Source organism: Brachyistius frenatus, unplaced genomic scaffold, assembly GCF_029030835.1.
Source record: "Brachyistius frenatus isolate BFR_SWC_R1_liver_20210118 unplaced genomic scaffold, ASM2903083v1 Contig_37, whole genome shotgun sequence".
NCBI classification, from domain to species: Eukaryota; Metazoa; Chordata; class Actinopteri; family Embiotocidae; genus Brachyistius; species Brachyistius frenatus.
Window position 1 is genome coordinate 3,235,261 of NW_027210636.1, and position 23,988 is coordinate 3,259,248.

The 23,988-nt window shown below is 43.0% G+C and overlaps 1 protein-coding gene across 1 annotated transcript; it reads right to left on the minus strand.

Moving 5' to 3' along the window:
• Positions 1–963: 963 nt before the first annotated feature.
• Positions 964–23,880, minus strand: txnrd2.2 (thioredoxin reductase 2, tandem duplicate 2). The gene is made up of 17 exons (XM_069701668.1): positions 23,798–23,880; positions 22,900–22,965; positions 22,762–22,818; positions 22,516–22,660; positions 22,014–22,088; positions 20,590–20,668; positions 20,124–20,186; positions 19,837–19,907; positions 16,512–16,531; positions 16,027–16,118; positions 15,757–15,931; positions 9,053–9,189; positions 6,455–6,550; positions 5,713–5,805; positions 3,609–3,680; positions 3,113–3,210; positions 964–2,714 (listed from the first exon to the last, which is right to left on the minus strand). The coding sequence occupies exons 1-17, from the start codon at positions 23,871–23,873 to the stop codon at positions 2,591–2,593; spliced, it is 1,539 nt and encodes a 512-aa protein (XP_069557769.1). The 5' UTR covers positions 23,874–23,880; the 3' UTR covers positions 964–2,590.
• Positions 23,881–23,988: the final 108 nt, after the last annotated feature.

Genomic DNA, 23,988 nt, shown 5'->3' on the forward strand with positions numbered 1-23,988 from the left:
AGGTCAAACGATGCTCCCGAAACTTTGCACTTGCGTCAGGCACCAACGAGTTCTCGAAGATGTTAAAGCCGCCAAAAAAAAAAAAAGCAATTTTTTTTTTCTCAAGAAGAATAAGGAACTAGATCAAGAAAAAGATTAAAACTGCAAGCGGGAATATGCGGACACCCGCGTGCTGCACGTCGGGGAGCCGGCGACCCCCGACCCCGAGGGTCCGCATATCCCCGCTTGCAGTTTTCATTTTCTTTCTCTCTGTAAATCAGCTGCCATTCTCATCTTCTCTCAGTAAGCACATACATTTTGCACTTACATCAACCATTCAGCCATTTACGTCGAACACTGAACACTCAGTCGGTAGGCATCATTACTTTAATGGTGACAATATATTATTACATATAAAGTATTTATGACAAAGCGTTGATGGAAAATTACACTTCTCTATTTACAAGTACTAACGTGTGCAGCCAGGTGTCATCAGACCTGCACTCCCCAGTTCTGGGTTTTAGTGCAGCTCATCATTAGCTGGCTGACCTGAAAGTTGAACCCTGAACCCCCCGCGGAGCACAGATGAGGATAACTGGTCAAACCTTGGGCCTCAAGTGACTGAACAACAAATCATCCAAGTGAGACAGACAGACAGACATTCATAAAAAAATTATATACTGTGGATTTCATTTTGTGCGTGTGAACAGCCTGCTCTATGTAAAATAACAGACCAGATGAGGCAAAGCAGAAGGGAAGTGGAGGGTAAAAAGCAAACAGACATTACAGTTACACTGATGGCCTCAATGACTTCCCTCACGCTGCCTCGGGTCCACCCCGAGGTCTCTGAAGTGGCTCGGTAGCGCGGGAACACGGACTCAGTTACCCTGGGCACCGCGCGGCGTTGTGTTGGTTGGCTGGTTCTGTCTGTCCCCTGGCCCGTCCTACAACCCCCCCCCACCCCACCCCACCCACCACCTCCCCCCTAAGGCCCCTGCCGTGCAGCGCTGCAGCATGTGAGCCCTCTGTGCTCCGAGTGATAGAGTCAAGCTGTTCCTGCTGAGCGGAGGTCAGGGTCCTTCAGTCAGCACCTCGGCCCTGAACAGAGCACACAGGAATCCCCCCTTTCCCTCCCCAGCCGGAGCTGGAACTCGGCTCTCGCTCTCTCGCTCTCTCTCTCTCCTCCGGCTCCGGTCCAAACAAACCTGGTAGCTCTCTTTCTCTTTTCCCTCTCTCCATCTCCTGGCACGCTGTCACTCCCCTCATCAGAATCATTAATCAGACTGGGCAGATTAGACTTCAAATAAAAATAAACTCCTCTTAGGTCCTTCAATTTCTGTAGCAACCCTCTTTATTGACAGTCCTCCTCCTCCTCCGTCCTCGTGTACTTAATAAACCCAAGATGTCCAGTGCAGGCAGCAGGTTGAACAGTTGAGCACTTTGGCAGACTGTGGGGGTCCATTACTGCTTTATTGATATAAACAACTCGCCTTATCTTCAAGGGTGATGACTCCTGAGGGCTAACTTGCCACCCATGTAAATACACAACAGATAACCCTTATCAGTTTGGCACCAATAAAGCCAGCCCGCTTCGTCCAAGAGCACATATCTTTTATAGGGATTAAAGGGATTAAATGAGCAACCTAAATGTATTCAGACTTATGTTTTATCCAGTGACTGCTTTATCCAGTCTTCCATTCTTGGCTCAAGCAAAATGGAAGAAATGGAGGGCAATAGTGCCACCTTTGGGTGAGGCTGAGTAGTACAGACCTCAGAAAGAGCTCTTATCAATAGATCGAGTTCTCTGTGTCTGGGATGTGGCATCCATACAGCTTTCGACAGCACATACAAGTAGTCTCACTGTATTCTTTCCATGCATGTGGATGGATGGAGAAGGGCATGGGAGGAAAAGGAAGGGGTCTGCTGGACTCTGCTGAGCCCTAAACAAGCTGGGGCTCCCTCGCCCAGGTCCGCGCTGGCTGACTGACAGGCGCCCCGCCGACTATTTGTGTGTGTCCATGGGAAATGGAGCGGTGTCGCTGCGGCGACGGCCCTGGGGCCATCCATCAGTGTCATGGCGGGGGCGGGGGCGGGGAAGGGTTGTATGGTATGTGTCACCTACAAGACTAATGGACAGGAAGTACAGCCAGAGAAACAACAATATTTGCAGAATATATATTCAGAAGAAAGTTCGGGCCCGGTCTACGCTTCTCGTTCGGTTTCAACAAAACCCTGAGCGCAGACCTTAATCCTGATTGATGAGCCTGTTTATTTAAAAGACGCTCGCTCTGTGGCGGGACTCTCGCTAACCTGATCTATAGCTCTGTTGCTTTTAGAGCATACACACAACATGTATGTACATGGAATCATAACAGTCTCGGTTATCACATGACATGTCAGTGACATTAACCTGGGCACCCAGCGATGACCTGCATCACCGGCCCAGGAGTTAAAACCCCAGAAAGCACAGTGACGCTGGGGGCCATGTGGGGCCTGAGAAATGGAGAGGTACGAGGAGAAAGAGCAACTTAAAGCCAGGTTAACTTATTTCCACCATCAACTAGGGGCCCTGTGTGCTCACTGTGTGTTCAGAGGCCGAGGTGCTCTAACCTCAGCAGCCAGTTACCGTGGCGTCCAAGCCGGAGCGCTTTGTGATGTTGACCTTGACCACCTCCTCGGCGGAGGTTGGGTGGATTCCCACCGTCTGCAGCAAGTGAGAATATGTTGCTCCGCACCTGAGACACACACAAACAAGAGAGGTCTTCCATGTTGTTTTTACTTAGACGGGCTCTCACTATTTCTCTGACATCACTGTATCTCCAGATGTTGCTCATCTCTTTGAAACAAGTGTTGAAACAAAAGCCGAGTCCACGGGGGACAACAGGAAGGTAGCAACAGTGATTTTGGTGCTTTGTAAAGGATGCTGAGAGTGATTATATGTTCTGACATGAGACATAGATTAAGAACTTTGTTACCAAACAGCTCACTGAAAGCGTTAATGTTGAGTGTGGAAAATGGCGCACAGCAAAATCCTCAGAAAATGATGATGTTCCACACATCTTTCTGACTGAGAGAGAGAGAGTTAAAATTCATCAGGTCAATATCATTGTCAAGTTAAATTTATAAAACTTACTGGAAGCCCATAGAAAAGCCCTGCGTGACTTCTCCTGCATTTGGACCGGTGAAGTGCAGACCCAGGATCCTCTGATCGTCATCCCGCTCACATACCACCTGGGGAAGTAAAAAAAAACAAAAAACATAAAATAAGCAGAGGAGGTGAAGCCAAGAAGGTGTTGCCTCCACCTGCGTATTTGTCAAACCAACCATTTCCCCTTCAGGATTTTTATGGTTTTGGTTGGCAGAGCAACATAAGCGGATGCTGAGGCTGACTCGACAGGCAGCAGATAGCAGGATTACCTAATAGTTAGATCATTCGAACTATTTGGTTTCTTGAGTCAGTCCCTCACAAAATGTCCTTCGTGCAGCCGTCTGATCCGCACCAAGCTGCTGCAGGCAGGGAGGCGGCACTCCCGGCTGCTTCTGTTTCTTTGACTAAGAGCACGCACGAATGAATGCGTCTCATAAAAAGATATGTTCAGCGCTCAAAATAGAAAAACCTCCGGGCTTACCTTTATGTAACACTGACTGGCGTCGCGCTCTGCGACAGTGAATTCTAGAGGCTTGTAGAAAGCGTGGTAGACCTACGCAGACATAAACACAGTCAACACATCATTTAAACACTAAAAATAATATGGAATGTATTATTATTTCATGTTGTGTTCTGCCTACGGCAAATCAATACTTCAAAATGACTTCAAAATGTCCCCTTGCTTTAACCAGCAGAGCTTACTGATTTGAGGGGAAAAAAACAACACTGAGGGATTTTCCAGCAGTGATGATTATGTTTTTTTTTTTATACTTTGTAAGAAGGGTAAACAAAAAACTGCTTTCATCTCTGACTACGGAGAGAAATTATTTATGAAAACGGTAACTGGGAGCAAATTGAAGTGCATTGAAATGCATTATAAACAAGTTCAAAGGCCTTTACTCTTGGAGATTCGTTTTCGAAAGGGAATAAGAAATAAATCCGCCCGTAGCCCGAAACCTTTTGTCCTGTATTGTGTGTTTTGACTCATTAAAATGTTGTTACAAAGCCTCATTAGCGCTGATTCTTGCAACACAGTTACAATCTGTCGAAAAGCTGATTGGCTTTCAGGCTCCTCACCGAGACGTGCGCGTCGTGTGTTTTATTCTACGGGGCCGAACGTGCCGACACAAGTTGCGAGGGCCGTGCAGCTGCCGGGGGGCCGGTGCTGCAGCTCCCTCCTCAGATCTCGGCGGGCCTGTCATCACCCCATACACACCTCAATCAGACCTCCTGCTCGCCTGTCGCTCACAGCCAGGAGCCCCAGCTCGACGGCTGAACCGTTTATCGGCCGTCTCGTGCAGGTGTTGGCGAGCATCTGGCGCATCACGCACGTGCGCAAGCAGGTAAGATACGGACCCCAAACATGTTTGTTTAGGTGTTATTAGAGGACATTGTATTTGGTATGCTGGTTGCTGGCAGTAACAAGCCACTAATAGTAACGGTGTCACATTGTTTGAGCATGTGTGACATGTAGCATTCATATACTACCGGTGGAGAAAAGAAACTCGTAATACAGCAAAGACTAGAGACAATTCTGATTCAGTGCTACACAAGTTGCTGTATTAAGAGCGTGAAATTGTAGCGACAAAATTATAAATGCTTCTGCATGTAAATGAGATTAGATGTTTCATGAATTTCTTATTTTTACAGACTACTTAGGTAAGTACCCTTGCGCACAAAAAATATTTTAAATAACTTCATTTTTTTCGGAATTAAAGTTAATTTAATGACATACCTCATATGTATGAAGTAAACTGCTATTTAACATACCTCATATTGTCAAAATTTTTTTTTTTTTTAATGTATTCAGACATTTCAAAACGGGTTAGAGTCTAACTGACGCCTCTTCTATTTAATGTGTTTAATCAGGGTGCTTGATGTGCTTTAGGTAAAAGCATCCAGCGGGGGACAGCTTGTGTGGGAGGAATAATATGAACACATGCACAAAATCTGGATCCGTAATGTTCTAAACACATTTATCTACAATTACAGACTGTTTTTACTCTGCATTCGAGTTTAATTAAGTCAGCGTGCAAAAAGCACCACAGGGATGAGAACAGGTAAAGTGAGAACATGGCGTGGATAAAGAAAACCTCGCACAACTAAGGGGGTTTGTGGGCATGCAAATATTCTAAAGATATTCACTTTACATGCTTATTTTTAGTTATTTTAATCATATTTGCATATCGTTAAATAACCCTGCTTGAAGCACATGAAATGACTCAATAGATGAGGGAGCAGAATATATCAAAAAGACAACAAGAAAAAAGGCATGTTTGAAATCAGTTTGTCGCTTCTGTATTCATACTCCTCAGCTGAGGCAAGTAATTGTTCAAATTCATGAAAAACATAAATAAATTATAAATCTAGTCTGCATGGAGAGAAATAATTGTCCTCGGAGGTGATGTATTTTTCTTTTTTATCTTGCTGAAGCGTGAGGAACTTTCTTCGCTGCACAGATTTTCTGTTTTACTTTAACTTGAAATGTGAACATATGAGGGATCTTTAAAACAACATACTATACATCCATTCCGGAAACATTTGAAATCCACTGCTGAGCTCTGTATCATAACAACCAATCTCACCTCTATGCCGTCCTTTCCATGCCTCCTCTCAGCCTCCTCCTCAGACAGACCGACACAGCCGTACTCCAGAGGGGTGAACACTGTGGTGGGCACCTGTCACACATAAGTACAGACAGAACTGAAGTCTATGTGTTTTCCATCCTGTTCTTCTGGACCTTGTTTAGGTCTGACATTTCTAAGGACCCCTGTAATTGCAGAGTTGGCAAGTTGGCACATACGTGGAAGTAAGTTCTGCTTATTATTTCAATAACAAGAAATGAGCTACGAATGCATCACACAGAAATAATGACATATTTTAAACAGATTAATATGGGACGAAAACTGTATCAAACGGATATCGATACATTAGGTCTTCATAAAAATCCACCCACACCCATGACTCGCGTAGGATGCAAACCCAAACAACTATAATAAAACCTTCATTAAGACCTGTTGAAGGATGAATAGTATACATAAGTTGGTGGAGAATGATGATAATTTGGAAAATACTGGTATATTATGCTATGAATCATCCTAAAGAGAGGCAGCAGTATAGAAAGATGAGGACTGGGTGTGTATGAGAGATCCAAACCACAAATGGTCATAACTCGCCTGTATGCATAAAACAATAGGCACAAAAGGCCACATGGGTGCAAGGAGAGATGAAGGAAAATGATCACCCATCATTGTATGCGAGTGTATATATATATATATATATATATATGTGTGTGTGTGTGTGTGTGTGTGTGTGTGTGTGTCTTACGTTGTCATAGTTCATGAGCTCAGTGCTCTGACCAGTCAGTCTGCGGGCGAGGAGCTTTCCTGCTTTAATGGCCGTTGGGGTCAATTCAGGACGACCCTAAAACAAAAGACACGTTTTGATTGAGTTCAGTATATCTGCACCTCACACACGTCGACATGCAGATGACTAAATCCTCTGTAAACAATCACAGGAAGTCGGATCACGTATATTTGAGCACTTTTTGAGAACATCTTTTAGTTCACTCGTAGCACTCAAAAGGCCTGTCAGCAAAATGACTTAACCAAAAATATATTGAGAATCATTTGTCTTATAAATGTTCCCAGAAGTTTCTCGTGGGACTCTGGCACCGACACACCAAAGACAACCAGAGCGAGCTCCTGCAGTAGCATAACACGTTCCTTGTTATATCGGGAGTACCCTTCGGATACACCGCTGATGCACGACTCAAACAGGAACACTGTAGTCTCGTCACTCCATAAACCTGACTCCCATAACTCTACAGGCATGTCAACAGAATCTGCAGGGCTTTAAGGTTGACTTTAAAGTGTTTTTTTTTTGTGTGTGTGTTCAAAAATAGAGAAAAAGCTGTTTCAGAACTTGAATTTCTTCTTACAGTCTGTACTGATAATTCAGTTCCTGCCTTCATCAGGCTCTCCTGCCGGTCTTTGGGTGGAATATAGGGCTTTTTTTCTAAGCTGTTTGTTTTCCCTTTGGAGAAATTCAGCTCTTTCTTCAACAGCCATAAGGTTTGCTGCTGTACTATTTTTTTTTTTTAAACTGTCTTATGATGCTGAAAAGTCTCTTTTAAACAATCTCCTTTTTAAATGTAAAAATCCTTTCTTGTAGCTTTTGAGACAGCTCTTTTTTCTTTGTCATGTTTGCTCACATGCTGAACACCCACAAAGGCAGCTTTTATATCTTTAGCACAGCTTAAGTACCTTCAGTGACGTTGTACTCAGAGTTCCTCAAAACTTCATTGCGTTTTCCAACAATTTGGCAGCTTTACATTATAGTAAATGAAAAAAATAAATCTTAAGTTGGTCAATAATTAACAATGACAACCCTGTACAACAAAAAGTCCTGCAACAATTAATTAAATCATATTTGCATTAACATTTAACAAAGTCACGGCTCATACAAATATAATTTACATAACTCCTAAACATTTAATGTGTAAACCCAATAACAGTGACTGTAACTTTGACTGTAACTCTATCAGAAGTTAAAAGATGACTAATTTGTTCATTGGTCCTTTTTACTTCCACAATTTCTGAATTAGATTCAGAAATAGTGTAAATACAAACACAAAGACAAGGTGGACGTCAGTCAGCAACATAAGAGGCAAACATTTGAATCTTTGAGACCACTTAAAAAAAAAATATGCTTTGGTCTTTCAGCTTTTGTTGTTTTGGATGTCTGCATATCGCCCTAAGCGCGCGCACACGCACACGCACACGCACACACACACACACACACACACACACACACACACACACACACACACACACACACACACACTGCAGGAAACAGTAGGGCTGCAGGGCAATTCTGAAGGCATGACTTCAACCTGTTAAATTACCAGCACACATCCTGTTGTCCAAAAACATCTCCTGCTCCTCTGCATGTACGCGGATGTGCGCTCTGGTATCCCAGTAACTGTTTACACACCAGACCGCATGTGTCATTATAATGCATTTCTTGGCTCTCTGTTCAGAGCTGGAAAAAAACCAACAACATAGCAGTGGACAAATTGAGAGTGATATCAACCCTCCTGCTTTTAGATAAAAGAGAAAAAAAAAAACACTGCTGCTGTTAAAAGCTGAAAGACAGATTGGGGTGAAGCACGACTCATCAAAGCGAGCTGTCAATCAAAAAGCTGCTCTGTGAGAGTGTGTGTGTGTGTGTGTGTCATGAGGCCTGGGAGGCAGGAAGGAAGCGCACAGCTGGTTGTGGTGAAAAAACAACACTGACATTACAAGCAGCAGCGATAACTAGTATTAACACAGCTGGTGAAACTGGGAACACACAGCGCCAACTCCAGAGATCACATGAAGGCAGGCTCGAACAGCTCAACTTAATATTCAGTCTGCAGTCAAGTTGTTACTGGTGGAAAAAAAAAAAAATCTAATATTAAGATGATTAACATGCAATTTTAACATTTATCTTTAGACTCCCAATGAGTGGAGTAGATCTCACTTTGGTTTCACTTGTTTTTATTCTTATCTAGATGCTTACGAGTTCATTTACCTTTATAAATCTGACACACTGGACATTTTAATATCCTTAATTTATCGTATGGACTTGCATATATGTTCTGTGTACTGTACAGACATTCGTGTCAACAGTGCCGAACTAAAATCTATTTAAATCAAGTATTATGTGTAAATCATTTTCATGTCACAGCACTGACACATCTCTGGGCCATCTGTTCAAACTACGAGAAGCATTGACAGTCACTGGGATGGGCGTGGACGTCTCTGGCACCGTGTTGATTTCTAGTAAACTAAGAGTAATCATTATGTCGGGTGTTTTTCCACTTGTGACTGTTATCAGGACTGTTTCTAATCTCAGTGCGGCATCCGGTGACACAACGCTTACCTCGCCGATGTCACCGAAAGCGTAGATGTTGGGCACCGAGGTAGACTCGTCAGCTCTGACAACTATCTTCCCCGTCTCCTTGTTGAGCTGCACGCCCAGCTTGTCCAGGCCGAGGGCTTTGGTTTCAGGCGCTCTACCTGAGGTTAATGGAAGGAAACAACAGAGGGACAGTATTACATGTCTGTTCTGTTGAGAGGCGTGCAAGACTAGACAGGCACTCTATGCAGTAGAGTGGTACAGCAGCTATCAAAAGACCAGATACTACAAAGAGGACCTGTAAAGTGTTAAAACCTCCCAAACACGAGCTCCAGGAATTATCAAACAACAAAGAACAGATGACGAGAGTTTTTCCACCCTAACAACAAAATCTAGGGAGAAATGAATAACTATTAAAATGCTAAAATGAGCAGACTAACAAGTTCACAACAACCATGAAAACATGTTGATGCTGAGCAGGAATTATGTTGTTCACTTTGGTTACCTAAGCTTTTAGGTTGTTAGCATGTCTCATTTGATAATTAGCACCAAGTGCAAAACTGAATAATTTTGCAGATAGAAGCACTGGATGAATTATAAATGTAACCTGATGATGTTTTTATGATGCATCATCTGGGAACCATTAACGTTTTAAAAGGGAAAGACTTTAGGAGGCTGATTGTGTGCATGAATAGAGTCACTAAATAGCAACACAGAAAGGGTTTGGATTAAGAGCTGTTCTGGATTGCAAAGCACCATGGGAATTGTTTTCCTAATCTGCTTTTTTATATATTTTTATTTTACATTTTATGCCAATCCATCAAGTAGATGGTCAAACTATTTCACCTACTGGTGGCATTAAAACAGAGCAACACTAAAAACATTCAAATTTGTCCTCTCAGGTCCTCTCAAATTTGTCCTCTCTAGTAAAGCTCACGAGAAAACCAGCCAATAATTGTTGAGGCATTTCAGTCCGGACCAAAGTGAGGGAACGACTGACCGACTGACCAGCGGGGGCATCCCCGAGCCATGCTGCCATCACGGCTTAAAAAGTCAAAACATTTACTGCCAGATGCCTCTCAAATGTGAGAATCTTTTGCTTTTTTTTTGTCACTGTAAATTTGCCATTTGTGAGTTTTAGAGAGATAGTTGGACGATAATTACAGCTGAAAACTTAAAACCAGCAGTATGGCGACTCAAAAACACAAGCGAAGGTAAAAACGCTCATTTACCGAATCGTTAAGTTATTTAACAACAACATCTGGTCAGCTGAGAGCGAGTGTTCGAGGAGGACGACAAACTGATGAACAGCTGGGAATGGGTATCCCAGTGACCCCGCGGGACACCCAAAGGTGCGATTTCTGACACTTCCTGGGGGACGGCTGACTGATGCTGTCGACACGGAGTCTCCATGGTGATGGAGCATGGACCACGCGCTCCCCCGTCCTCCACATAGCTCCTCACAACCTGCCTGGGTAGCATAATAAACACCCGGCCCTGAGGTACCCATGTAGATGCTATCGGACAGCAAAAATAACAAACCCCCGAGACCCTTTTTCCTGACTGGAGCCGGAGAACAACGTCCTCCCCCTCCTCTCAGACTGAGGGGGGGGGGGGCTACAGGGACCCGTCTACTGCTCCGCGGCATGTGTGGTTGAACGGGATAGAGAGCGCAGAGAGGGGAAGTGAAGCAGTCATTACCAATTCCCAGGACCCCTAAATATTTTCCTGTCTTGTAAGACCAAAACACTGTAGGAGTGAATTCCAGTGAAAAAATTTTAAATTGCGTCTATCTTTGTTGTTTAAAAGAAGTGTGTTTTTACAATGAATTAAAATGTCTTTTGTTCAATATATTATTTTACATATTCGTCTACGTTTATTGGCAGAAATATATACCTGGCCACAGTCAGCATTTAAAAGCCTGATATAAATAATTGATGGATGGTTTGTGGCGTCCTTTAATATGCTTTCATGTTTGGGTTTATTAAGGACTTAATGTATTAATGCATAATCTCACTGAAATTTAGTTTAGTGACTATTTATAATAATCGCAGTAACTGTATTTATTATTTACATTTATTATTATTGTTATTATAATAAATACTTTCACGCGCTCTTTAAGAACTGAGGAAAATATCTGCTGCAGAAGACCATGAAAAGTGGGCGAAAGAGCTGGAAGAAGAAGTTGAATTGTTTTGAAGTTGTGAAATAAAACTTGGCTCAAAACGTCTTTGGATATTTTGAACACATGTAAAAATATTCTTATATATGTGTATAAACAGTTCATAAATGTGTAGGCATTTGTTATCATTCAGATACTATTAAATATTATCGTGTCTCATAGACCGATAAGGTAATTAAACTGGATGCTACTTATAAATGTTAAACAGGAGGTGGTTAAAAACGAGTGTTGCTTATCTGTTAAAGTTGAGAGTTTGTGTCTCATAACGGTCGACATCCTGTTTCAAAGGCTTGACCACCTTCACCCAAATACATTTGTACAGCAGAGATGCAGAATAGTTGCCGTTTTCCACTTTGAAAATATTGAACGACAGCGTGAATTCCTCCAAAAATATCAGTATTTGCCTTGAAAAACCAAAATCAACAGAATCAGAGTATCGCCTTTCTTTCCACATATCTGGCCTTCCTGTCGGCATCTCCAGCCACTGCAGCAGTGAGCAGTCAGCTCCATTTTACAGCGAGGACACAACAATGGGCTGATAAGGGACTCGGTGGCAGCTTGGGACACACTGCGGTCCAATCAGAACAAAGCCTGTTGTGACATTAAGAGGAAGCCTCGAGACGGCTAGGCTAATTAGCCACAACAAACCTTCACAAGTTGAAATGAGAGCTGGGCGCTTATCTGATCAATCAAATGAACAAAGACAAAAGGGAGAGCAATGAGACTGCAGATTGTTATTCCTGGGGAATAGATCACACTGAATGCCAAAAAAAAAAAATCTGATTTTGTGTTTCATTTCTTGCCAAAAAAGATTTTAAGATGCAAACTAAAAAAATGTGTCTCTATAGATAATAATAGATGTCAAAGGAGAAGGAAATGTCTTGAAAACTCAATTTAAACTCAATGTAATGCATTTATTCTACAAACAGTCTGTATTATTTTAACATCACCGAGCGTGGCAGTGTGTGGAACCTTAAAATAAATCAGGCTTGAAGTCCTTTCTATTTGCTGCTGCCTTCAATTGAACTACATTTGAAGATCTTGATTCATTTCTTGCACTACACTGAAACTTATTTCTGTATTTTATGTCTCACTTTTTATCCTATTTTAGCTTGTTTTAGTTTCTTTTATTTCAATGTTTTAAATACACTTTTAAATTTGTCTCTAAACTGCGGAAATGTGCTATTAAAAATAATCTTTCCTTGCCCTACAGCATCACCGCTATCATTTTGTAACTTCTGCTCTCGACAGAGTTTACTACAATTTACTGTTTGTCATTTGACTCAAAACTTATTTTTCCAATCAGCTTTTCACTGCGAGCACATGGTTTGCTGCGAGTGGTACAACACAATTGTTCTAGTCAAATGTTTCGGCGCTTTTCTCACTGCATGAAAGAGGGCGGGGATCCGTTGGTAAACAGTGATGTCATGTCCCTCTCTGTCGCAACATTTGAATTGAAATGTGATGACAATTGTGGGGTTCTGTGCTGGTGTTGCCAGCACTTCCAGTCAAATCTGATCAAATCCTCCTCACAGAGGCATGACGAAGGTTGAACTCTTAATACATATATTTTGTTTCATATTCCAAACTTTAACTTTGTTTTGAATTGAATGTGTAAAAATGTGATTTAAAACCGAGTTTTCTGGGCCTTTAAATCTCAGCGAGGTCACCTCCTGAAGATCCTGAACAAAGTCTGATGTAGACTTAAAGGGAAAGAAATTTAAAACAAAATGTGCTGAACATGATAACAAAAACAGTTCAACTGAAAGTCACATCATCGTTTGATGGTAATAAACACAGTGCTCCATTTTGTCTTCAGAGGCACCGGGTCATTTAATCACTATTTGGTTTTGAAAGTCAATAATGTTCCTGTATTTTGGAGCCGATATTCAGAGTTTCCGTATCGTGTATATTTAGTGCCTTTTCCACTTGCTCTGCCATCCACAAAGTAACGCAGACAGGTTGAAAGGATGTTCTTGGTGTCTTATAAAACGGACACGTGTAAACGTCCTTTAAAAAAAACAACAACCTAGGAAATGTTTTTAAATGACATCCTCGAGCGCTGCGGAGGGCAGCGAGGAAAACTAATGTGCCCACTGTCTACGCAGACAGGAAGCGTGGAAATGTTCTGTTTCCTGGTGTGTTTCTGCGGGGCACACCTGGACAGGGGCGCGACCATGAAGGTCAGGAAGGAGCAGGGGAAAAGGTGGAGGGACGCAGGACCACGGAGAAGGATGTGGTAGACAGTGGTGGTTGCTGTCCCCTGGTTCCCTCTGGCCTTTAATAACGCCGCTGAGGCCTGGGACCCGGCCTGGCCTCTAGTGTAAGGCCGCAGTAAAGGGGAAGTGGCCTTGTACTCATAACTCCTGCATCCACACATCAAAGAGCAGAGGCCACGTCGTTAGTGGGTCTCACTGAACTGTATGGGAACCAGAGCTAAAGTGGACAGACATGGGAGTCCTCGCAAGGTTTCAGATGCTACCACTAACACAGAAGACATTTCTACGGGTATTTTATATAAGTTCTGGAAGCCCGTTTAATGTGTAACACTGGTATTTTTTACAAGTGAAGGAAATTCAAGTTGTGGTGTTAAAGAATTTGCTGCAGATCAAAGAAAATGTTGCGTGAAAGAGGCAAACTTTAAAAAAAAAAAAAAAAAAAAGAGTTTGGTTTACTGTGAGAAAGGGACCAAAACCAGTTTAAGTGCCTTTTTTTTTGCTGAATGACAAAATGTCAAGCTTTTTGCTTTGCTAAATATAGGAAACAGAGGGGACAAATAACCTCACGCATGTCAAAACATCTCCCGATGCATACGCTCGGTGCAAATATCATTGTCACCGGCAGCGAGACTCGCGCTGAGACGACGTGGGAATTGAGCGGCGGGAGGGAGGAACGAACGTCATCTCAGCTGCGAGGTCAACCACATCCTCGTCGCAGTCACACGCATTGAGCAAAAGGGATCCTCTTTCCCTCACGCACACACGCTCCCAAATACAGCAAAAAAACAATGCTTTTAGTCAGATTTTCGTCGGCGCTGACGGATGTTCCTTCCATTGTTACCCATAGCGCCGGTGGAACGGGAGGAGTGGCACGATAGAGCGGAGGATGAATGGACGAGAAAGAGGAGGAGGAAGAGGAGGAGGGCTGCTTCATGGCAGACAGAGGGCCGGCGGGCAGGGATGGCAGTGACAGATGCAAGGTTGGTTTCCGCAGGGCTGGCACGGGCAGGAAGGCCCACAGAGAGAGGGAGAGAACAAAGAGGGGAACGTGGTGACCCTGTGCCTGGGTGCATCCTGCCCCGTCCTGCCCTCCTCCAACCACAGAGCCAATGAGCCAGCGGAGGGTGATTAACACTTCCCCTGGCCGTTCACGTCGCGCAGGCTTTATTACTTTGTTTTCAGCCTTGATTCTTCCGCTATCTGCTGACACTGCACTCTATCGAGGATGACAGTGAAATTAGCGGCAGGGAGATCACGCTCCTACCAGTGTTTTCTTTCAGGGATACGTGGAAGCATCAGAGGAACACGATAACGGTGGTGTATTGTAATCCCTCGAAAATCAGTAGAAATAGGGAACAAGAGTAAATGACTGCCGTGTTGTGTACCGTGAACGCATTTATTGGCATTTTAATATCTGGTTTGTAAAAAAAAAAAAAAAAAAAAAGACAGTTAATGGGACGAGGTGGCTCTTCATAATTAAAATACTTCCAGTTAAATCATTTCTAGTTCAGAACACCAGACGCGCGAGGTCTTTGAGTGGACGTTCAAATAAAGTCTCAAGTCAAGTCTTGAGTCAGTCGAGACAAGTTCAAGTCAAGTGTTCAAGTCAAGTCTCAACTCAATAGAGAGAACTCAGAACAAATATTTGAAGGATTTCCTTTCGTAGCGTCATTTTCAAGGTTTCAGGGTTTGTAAGAAATACCTGACACTTTCTGTTTTATTCATCTTTTAATAGGTTCTGTATTTTTAAAGGCCAAAATGTGTTAAAGTGTTTCGGCTTTTAAGTACTGAAACAAGTCAAACGTCACAGGCCACGTCAAGGCCATAGATCTGCATATGGACAGTAGGGACGTGTCCCCGCCAATATTCGAACAACCTCGTTTATGTTATTTTCTGAGTACACCCATATTTAATATCTATATATTAAAGTCCCCGATGTCCGGACCGCAGTATTTCTTCCAAGGTGTTTATGATAAAAGTCTTAAACAAATTGCCAGAAATAACTCCGCTTTGTTGCCGCAGAGATATTATACTACGCCAAGATAGTCAACTCCCTCATACGGCCTCTGATCTGATCACTGCTTCACCGTTAATTCAACACAGTGTTTCTTTGATTGTTTCAACAAACCACCAAAACCTGATACAGGTGAAGAGAGTAGTTTAGTATCTATTTGTGTTTCAAACATACTCCCTCGGGCCAAGTCCTGAGCCCAGGTTTCAAGTCTACAGTTTGGGCATCTCCTCTACTCGGGAGTCAAGAAGCAACACAATGAAGCTGCTTCAGGGATGTTTGTTCTCTGTTTGCATTCACACGCACACAAACTCACCAACTGCCCACAACACCGAGTCGTAGCTGTCCTTGTGCTCGCGGCCCGTCTGGCCGTCGGTCCACGTCACCTGCAGGGCTCCGGAGGAGAGCTGGTCGACTCGCTTTGGGACGGACTTCCATTCAAACCGGGTCCCGTAGTCCTCCATGTAGTCCGTCAGCAGACCTGCAATTTGCTGCGTAAACCAAAAGAGAATATCCCCCTTCAAACGTGACAGAAGTGACGGCCGTGATGTCCAGAAAGTGCAGAGTGTAGTTTAGAGAGAAGGACCTGATCGAAACCTCGCAGGGCGATGCTGCGGACCATCACCGTGGTGTCCAAGCCGATGCCTGTGAGGAAGCCTGCACACTCCAGAGCCACATCTGAGTAACGCCAGGCTGAGGATTACAGTACTTCCCTGGATTTGTATATATAGTAGCACCTGATGTGTGGCAACAACATATAAAGACTGACACTCATGCACAGCCATAAGGTAGCTTAAAAACAAGGAGAAATCACAGCTAAATAAGATAATAATTAAACCTGAATTTTGGAAAAATGTCACCATGTTTATCAAGGTTTAAGAAATAATCTGTACATATCTCAGACTGAAAACCTATTTAAAAGGGTGTCTATACAATACTGCAGATGTGATGTGAAGACTTGTTCAGATATACTTCTGGGTCTGATGACATGTGAAGTTAATAACGCCACAATTTGTCAACTGATAACGAGCAGACTTTACACATTTACAAGTGCTGTCAGACAAAGGATACAGCTGGCTCCAACCACCAGTCTGCAAAACACAGAGAAGCTGTTAGCAAAACTAACAACACAATAAGATACATTTCATCATTGCTGCAGCACACTTTGGCCAAATAAAACAAAGCCAAGTCCAAAGCCAAAAATGTTTCCCGTACATTCTAGAATTAGAGAGGTGATGAATTACAACACTTCATAAGCTCCGCAGTGAAGAGGTGTGAGGGAAATGTAGAAAACAGGGACAGTAAAAACTATGTGTGTGTTTGTGTGTGGTCCAGGTGAATCACACCTGTAATCCAGCCATAAGATCTGTGGCGTTGAGGAGGGCTAATTGTGAATGTTTAGGCTAATCCCTACAGATGGGGTGCGCCATGTTCAGGGCTCAAGTCCACACGTCACCCCGCTGAGTGACGCCCGTCACCCTCGTGGATGAGGCCCTTCTCTCCCTTGTTTTTTAACCGCCCAAAGACCAGACCGTCTCTCCTTTAAATCTGCCCGACCTGACAGCTCTGGCTGCCTGCGGCACATCCTGCCCTCGTCCACCCTAATGCTAACTACTAAAAGCCCCAGTCCCCCCCCCCCCCAATGTCTGCGTAATGCATCGCTGCACTTAACACGTATTGTGAAGCAGCTCAAAGAAGATTAGGCAAAGAGCTTTGGCTTGGTTCTACACTTTCATCACCGAGACACCGTCTCCTTCCCCCTGACCCGTCTTCTTCTATATGGTGTCTGACTGTATTTTACACTGGTCTGGAGTCTGTGCAGCTGTGACACATTGTTCTGCTGAAAGATGATGCCGAGTTAAACCTTTACGGCCCGAGATGACGCTTAGGAGAAAAACGGACCGATTTTGGAAACGGAGGCTGGCAACGATCTTCTCTGTCTGTACACAAATAAACTGAATCCATAGAAAATTGGCAGCATGCACTCTGTTAACTGGCCAGAACATCAAAGGCATGAAAGAGTCAAAACTATTACTGTGTCTGATAAAGGGAATCCCTGTGAAAGTGAGAAAAAGCCAGGCTGTCTGGTCGATATGTGCGAGTAATGTCTCGTACAACGCTGAACTCCCATTAAAAGTACAAACTGTACAGGGAGCCACCCAAAAAACGGAAACTTTATAAAACTCTCGAGGCCCGAGTCCTGACAGCAGTGAGGTAACGTGGCTGGAAACTCAATCCAAGGTTGTCGAGAGACACAACTTCTGAGGAAGGAGGTTTGCTATTGTCTGTCTGTGGCTGCCTGTCCACCTTGGCCGGTTCTTCAAACACCTCAGCACTGATAAGCACAACATCTTTGGATACTTTTGTCTTTCTGTTGTAGCTTGATATTGCTGCAAAGGCTTGATGTCAGTCCAAGTCTGATATTGTTTATTAAATTCTCCCCGCGCTTACCGCAGTTCCTTTGGCTTCACGCTCCTTTTCTGTATTGGACTTTTGTTCTGCACTTCGTCCTACATGTTTTCTTCACTCTGACGCGTTTCGCTGTTTTGAAGACTGAATCTAAGTGAACTCTAAAATGTTTTGTGAATGTGGCGATATTTCTACGTTTTGGAAATCACGTTTTATCAACTTTTCCACGAGTCTGCTAATTAGGACAGACTTTTATCAAAGCATGCGTGTTTCAGCACTCATTTAGTTTGCAACACCGGAGTTTACTGTTGAGACCAAGCTGACGAGCGCCGGACATTTTCTTCCTGTCTTCATGGGATTAAACGGGGACACGCAGCATTCATGCAACAGAGACCATGTGGCTGCTTTGCCTCACTGTAGCTGCAGGTATATTGGTTTACACATGACTATGTTCATGTTTTCTGGTATTTTACTGTGCATACTCGGTTCTCCTCATTTTTTCCATTTTGGATTCTTCTCTTTAAGGGAATAATTTACATACTGCGCCATCTTGGTGCCCTGGCCTGTCGTTAGACCGGTATCAGAGTCCTGCTGGCACGTGCTCAGTGTTTTCTTCTGACAGCATGATGATGGCAGCCAACTCTGAACTCTGGCCCCCTGAGGCAAAATCTGTCATTTAGGTGTGTGTGTGTGTGTGTGTGTGTGTGTGTGTGTGTGTGTGTGTGTGTGTGTGTGTGTGTGTGTGTGTGTGTGTGTGTGTGTGTGTGCGCTCCAAGGTCCATTAGACACCCATCACTCGCTTGCTGCCCTGCCTGCAGAAAAAGCCTCTTGGACCTCACCTGCACAGCTGACGGCTCGAGAGCACAACAACATCTCCAGATCAGGCTACAGTGTGGAGGTTAAGTTCCCTCTTTACAGGAAGCCCATGCTAACCCAAAGCTAACACCCATTGTGCCTGCGGGGAGGTAGAGAACCATCACACTCTTACATCAAAGGACTTCCTGAGCTCAAGTGGTCTCTGAGTGGATAATTCAGCTTCATATACAAACGTTTGTTTTTTTTTTCCCTTGAATGGCTGAACGCTATAGGTAATAGTTTAAAAATGGTTAGACTGTACTTCACTGAACTGTCGATAAATTATTTAGTATTGCCACCAAGTGGTCAAAAAGCTGAAAAGCATACATATTTCTAAACATACCACTCAGTTTTGATGACAGTTATAAAGGAATAGAGGGTCCGAAACCAGATAATGCAATAGGTTGCTGCATAATCATGACCTAAAATACAAAATGACTAATAATTATCAGCCAAAACTATTAAAATCTACCTTTAAAAAGTAATTAAAAACAGTTAATGACTCCATGGCCCAGGTGCAGACAAGCTAGATTTATATGGCGATTAAACATTAGGATCCTTATTTCCGTTCATCCATCACCGTGAAGCAAACAACCTCCGCAGCCCAGGTATACCACAACCACGAGTCACCATCTGCGCGATGTGCCAAGAGGAAACATCGGGGGAAAGAGCAATTAACCAGGTGATGACAGGAGCTAAATGGCTGGATTAAAGGGCTTGTTCTGTAAAGGTCAGGATGCACGCTGCTAATCTGAATCATGAGGCGAGGACAGGCTGACAGGAAGGGAGAAAAACAAACTGCGTGTCACTGATGAATGATTACAGTGCATGACAGCGGGATGTGCCGTGTCAGCGGGCGAGGTAGCGCGGTGGGTAGAGCGAGGCGTTGTTACTGCGGAGGTCGGAGGTCGTGTTTCCCTTCTTGCGCACCGTACAGAGAGCGACGACCGCGATCCCGCGATCAAGGCTGATGTAATTATTTTTTAAAGAGTGGCCACATTTTCTAATTGTGACAATCCTCATACCAAAACAAGACATGAGGGACACTGAGCGGTTTGAATTTCCTTCATTTCATTATTGAATGCGTTTGTACGTTGGCGAGAAGGTGTTTTGGAAAAGAAAGCATCCTCACGTTTTTCCAGGAGACTCTTTCAGCCAGAATATGTCGTCACTGGTGATGCCATACTCCATCGCTCCCGGGATCTGTCACGACAGTTAAAGTTGCGATCTATCAATAATGTTGCACGGAACAAAGTGGGAACAGTTTCCTCTCTAAAACCGGCTCTATTTAGTGTTGACTCTGCTTCCAAACTGCATTTTACTTCACTTCAGTGGTTTCAGTTTCTACCAGATAATCAACCAATCAAACAGCACGGAGAGAGAAACATCTCGTCGGGGGGGGCTAACGATGATATTTACATGTGCGGGGTAGTTGGGCCGTCCACCGGTGGCGATCACAATGTTCCTGGCCGTCAGGATCGTCTGCAACGGAGGGGAGGGAAATGTGAGGTGACAGCTTTTGTTCTTTTCCTTCACAAAACAAGGAAATGTCAAATGAAAGCAAGCGGTCTCCACAGTGCTCTGCATTAAGGTGATGATGGAAACACTTTGCTGTCACTGAAATAAATGACAGCGCTCTCAGTAGGTGTGTCAGGAGTAAATTAATAAGAAGCACAGAGACACACACACACTTCAAAATGAAAAAGTAATAATGCAGTGGTAGTAACAGTAAAACTGTCATTATGAATATGTTTAAATGGAATGTATTACATACAATGTATAAAACATGTTTCACAATGTACATTTTTGATTGTAGTCTGAATAACTGATATGCAATTTTAGTTGGAACGATTACATCCATGTTTAATATGAATCAGCAGCTCACCTCTTTCCCTGCTTTAGTCCGTCCTTTAACAGTGTGTTCATCCACCAGACTTCCTTTCATGTTCAGATATTTCACCTTCCTGCAAAAAACAGAAAACAAACAAGTTGCTCATGCAGATTATGTTGATTTACTCACAACACCACGAGCATTTCTCTCACTCACATCCCACTTTACACTCCCTACGCTTTGTCTATTTTAACCTGCCGAGTTTCATAGCAGAATAGCAGACAGACATCATGTGATATCTATTACTGGGTATGTTCTGCATGCTTAATCATTTTCTCTTTTTTTTTTTTTTTACCAGCAGCAGGACAGGAGATGCAGATTCGATGTTAAGATATACATCTCGCTATGGGTCAGTATAAGACATACTGAGCATGTGGATCAGGAGTAGAAGGGGGATCATGCTGCACGGAAGTTCTTCTGGACTGTGTTGTTAAATTCAGCCTTGGCTCCTTATATAACACTGATTTTAGCTGTACCGAGTACAGATTATGATACTGGAGTTTAAAATATCCTTTTGAGTTCACTCGTCAGTGGCAGCGTGACAAATTCTAAAGTCAAACTTGTGTGGTAGCTGTAAAGTACTGTCAAGTTTATTATTACTGAACATTCACTTAACACCTTCGCTTATTTATTTATTATTGCATTTGTGATAAATACACCTGTGTAAAATGACTGTTTTGCTGTTAACAGTGTCTCTCCACTGTTGTTAAATCACAGCCTCTTTTGGCTAATCGTTAATAAAAAAAAAAATCATTAAAAAAAAATCATATTAAAAGCATTACTGACAGTCCGAGTACAAGCGAATGATCTCATCGGATTGAAAGCATTGTAGGTTGCGCTCGGGCACATTCGCACAGAGGTTAACACCTGTTTGCCCTCCAGCCAGCTTCTCTATCAACATGTGGCGGCTGACGATCAATCCTTCAGCTGTGTAGTGCGTGTAACAGAAATGTACAGCCTTCAGCGATATCATGCCATAGAAATGAGCAAAAAGGGAAGATAAACAGGCTGGAGTGTAAATATTTAGAAGTGTCTTTCAGACATTCTGCTTATCTGAAACTATATGAGGAAAATGAGGGGAAAAAAGCAACGAGGAGGAATTAAGAGTGACGCAATAAGTGGGAGAGACATGAATAGCACCATATCTATTTCACACAATAAGAGATATTATATATATATATATAATATAAATAATATTATAAAATACGTAATCTCCAAGTATGCAGATTTTGAAATTTTCAAAAATAAATATTTACTGTTGTGTAACACTAAAATTCATCTGCACCAACGCTTAAATTAGATGAGAGAGGATATTCACTTATTTCCCCTTCGTAATGACGTTTAAGTGAATTTACTCTACAAAACAAAAACATCATCAGTGAAACCGGTTAAAAGTAAGAAGCTCGGCTGTCACTCACTTGTCCTGGAGCTGAACTCTGTGACCCCAGTTTAAAGACCTGACGTGGTTTTGAACAGACTCTGCCATGGTGGCCCTGGAAAACAAGACCAAAGGTACAGCATTAATATAAACACACCAGACCTCTGCGTTCATAAACAAACCGAGACTACACAGAGGGGGGGGAAAAAAAGACAAAAAGAGATGGAGCAAAAATGGACTAAAACATTAAAGCATTTACATTTTTTGGTCCTTTCATGAATTAATGCTCTTTAAGGCTACTTTCTAAAAGCTCGTGCCTCTTTGAGATGGACACCAGGTCCACATACAATTTAGAAATTCTTGTAGAGCAGAATGGACCACGAAACCTCACCCAAAGTTAATTTTCGGACACTTCTTGTCTTACTGTGATCGCACCACTAGGTGGTGGTGTTCAGCTGCTAACGCTGTACTGATTACACGTAAGCGTGAGGATTAAGGGCGAAGACGCCGCCATGCAGTGGTTCAGCTCGGGTTAAACCTACCAGTCATGGCAGACTGTCCCCGAGATCTGCCAGCCGAACTTCTGAGCGTCTTTGACTGCCGTGCCAAGCAGAGCAGCCTGATGCATGAGCTTCTTAGGGATGCAGCCGACATTGACACAAGTACCGCCGAGACCCCATTTGGTGCCTGTTTGGAAAAGCATTTCCCACAACGCTCAAAAACGTTGTCTTCTAATCTCTGAATCTGTCAAGTGCAAGTGAAATGTTCTGGGGGGAAATGTAATTTACCTTTGGCCGACGGCTCCACGTAATCTAAAACAGCAACTTTCTGTCCCAGCTGTGCAGCTGTAAAGAGCAGGCACAATGTTAAGTGTGTCATCAGAAATCCCCGTGGAAGGAATAGATCCCCAAACACGAAGAGCTCACCTTCTTTGGAGCAGGCGAGGCCTCCCGAACCCCCACCGACAACCACGAGGTCATAGTCGTACTTCCCTGTGGGAGATTATTGGATGATAAATACCAGACATGGTCAAAATTGATGTTGGCAGGGTGGTCGTGGACCTGCAATCGTTGCATCTGACTTAACACCCAACAATGATCTTTAGTTGTATCTTCGGTTACAAAGTGCTTCACATAAAATAAAGCCGTTAAAAACAAAACAACAAGTCTTAACAACACAATGATCGTGTAAAACGACCATAAAGAAACAAAACAAAAGCAAATTAAAACAGGGTATAAAAGATATAAGGCAGCTCTTTCTATAGCTTGGTGTGTGTGTGTGTGTGTGGGGGGGGGGGGGGGGGGGCTCAGACAGAAAATGCCTATTCAGCAAATGAACACATTTTGTTTGTTTGTTTGTTTGTTTGTGTATAAATGCTGAAACGGAGCAGCTCATATTTACCTTATCTGATCTGTTGAACCTGTCAATCTCTTGTCACCTGCAGATTATTTCTGGACTACGACGACACATCATCTGACTTTTTTTTTTAAAAACAATTTTTTATTATTATTCACTTCAGTTTTAATCCCGTCTGATAATCCTGCAGCACTTCATTCAACTCGTGTTAGATATGAACGCGAAAACATAAAGGTGACTTATGTTGAAGGAAAACCTTCCTGTTATTTATATTGTAAATACAGAGAGATGTTGATCAGTATTTATTTATTTATTCCTTGAGGAGTTAAAAGACGTCACTTGAAAGCAGCTATTAAAAACCAGCAGATGAGGAAAGAAACAGGGTTTTTTTTTTTGAAAGAAGAGACAGAGGACACCGAGACAGTTTAGTTCTCTGCGCCTCCACAAACGTAAACAGTTCAATATTACCTGTCAGGTTTCTTGTAAATACATGTAAACAATTAGTCCTCTTCCACCGGCGCCTGCCTCTGCAAAAGGCTGCCATGTTGTTATTATGAAAGGACCCAGGACCGGTCTGTGGTGGCCAAAGTATTTGCCCGAACAGAAATACGACACGATCACACGAGGATCAACAGGCCATTTAATTTAATTCGTAGATG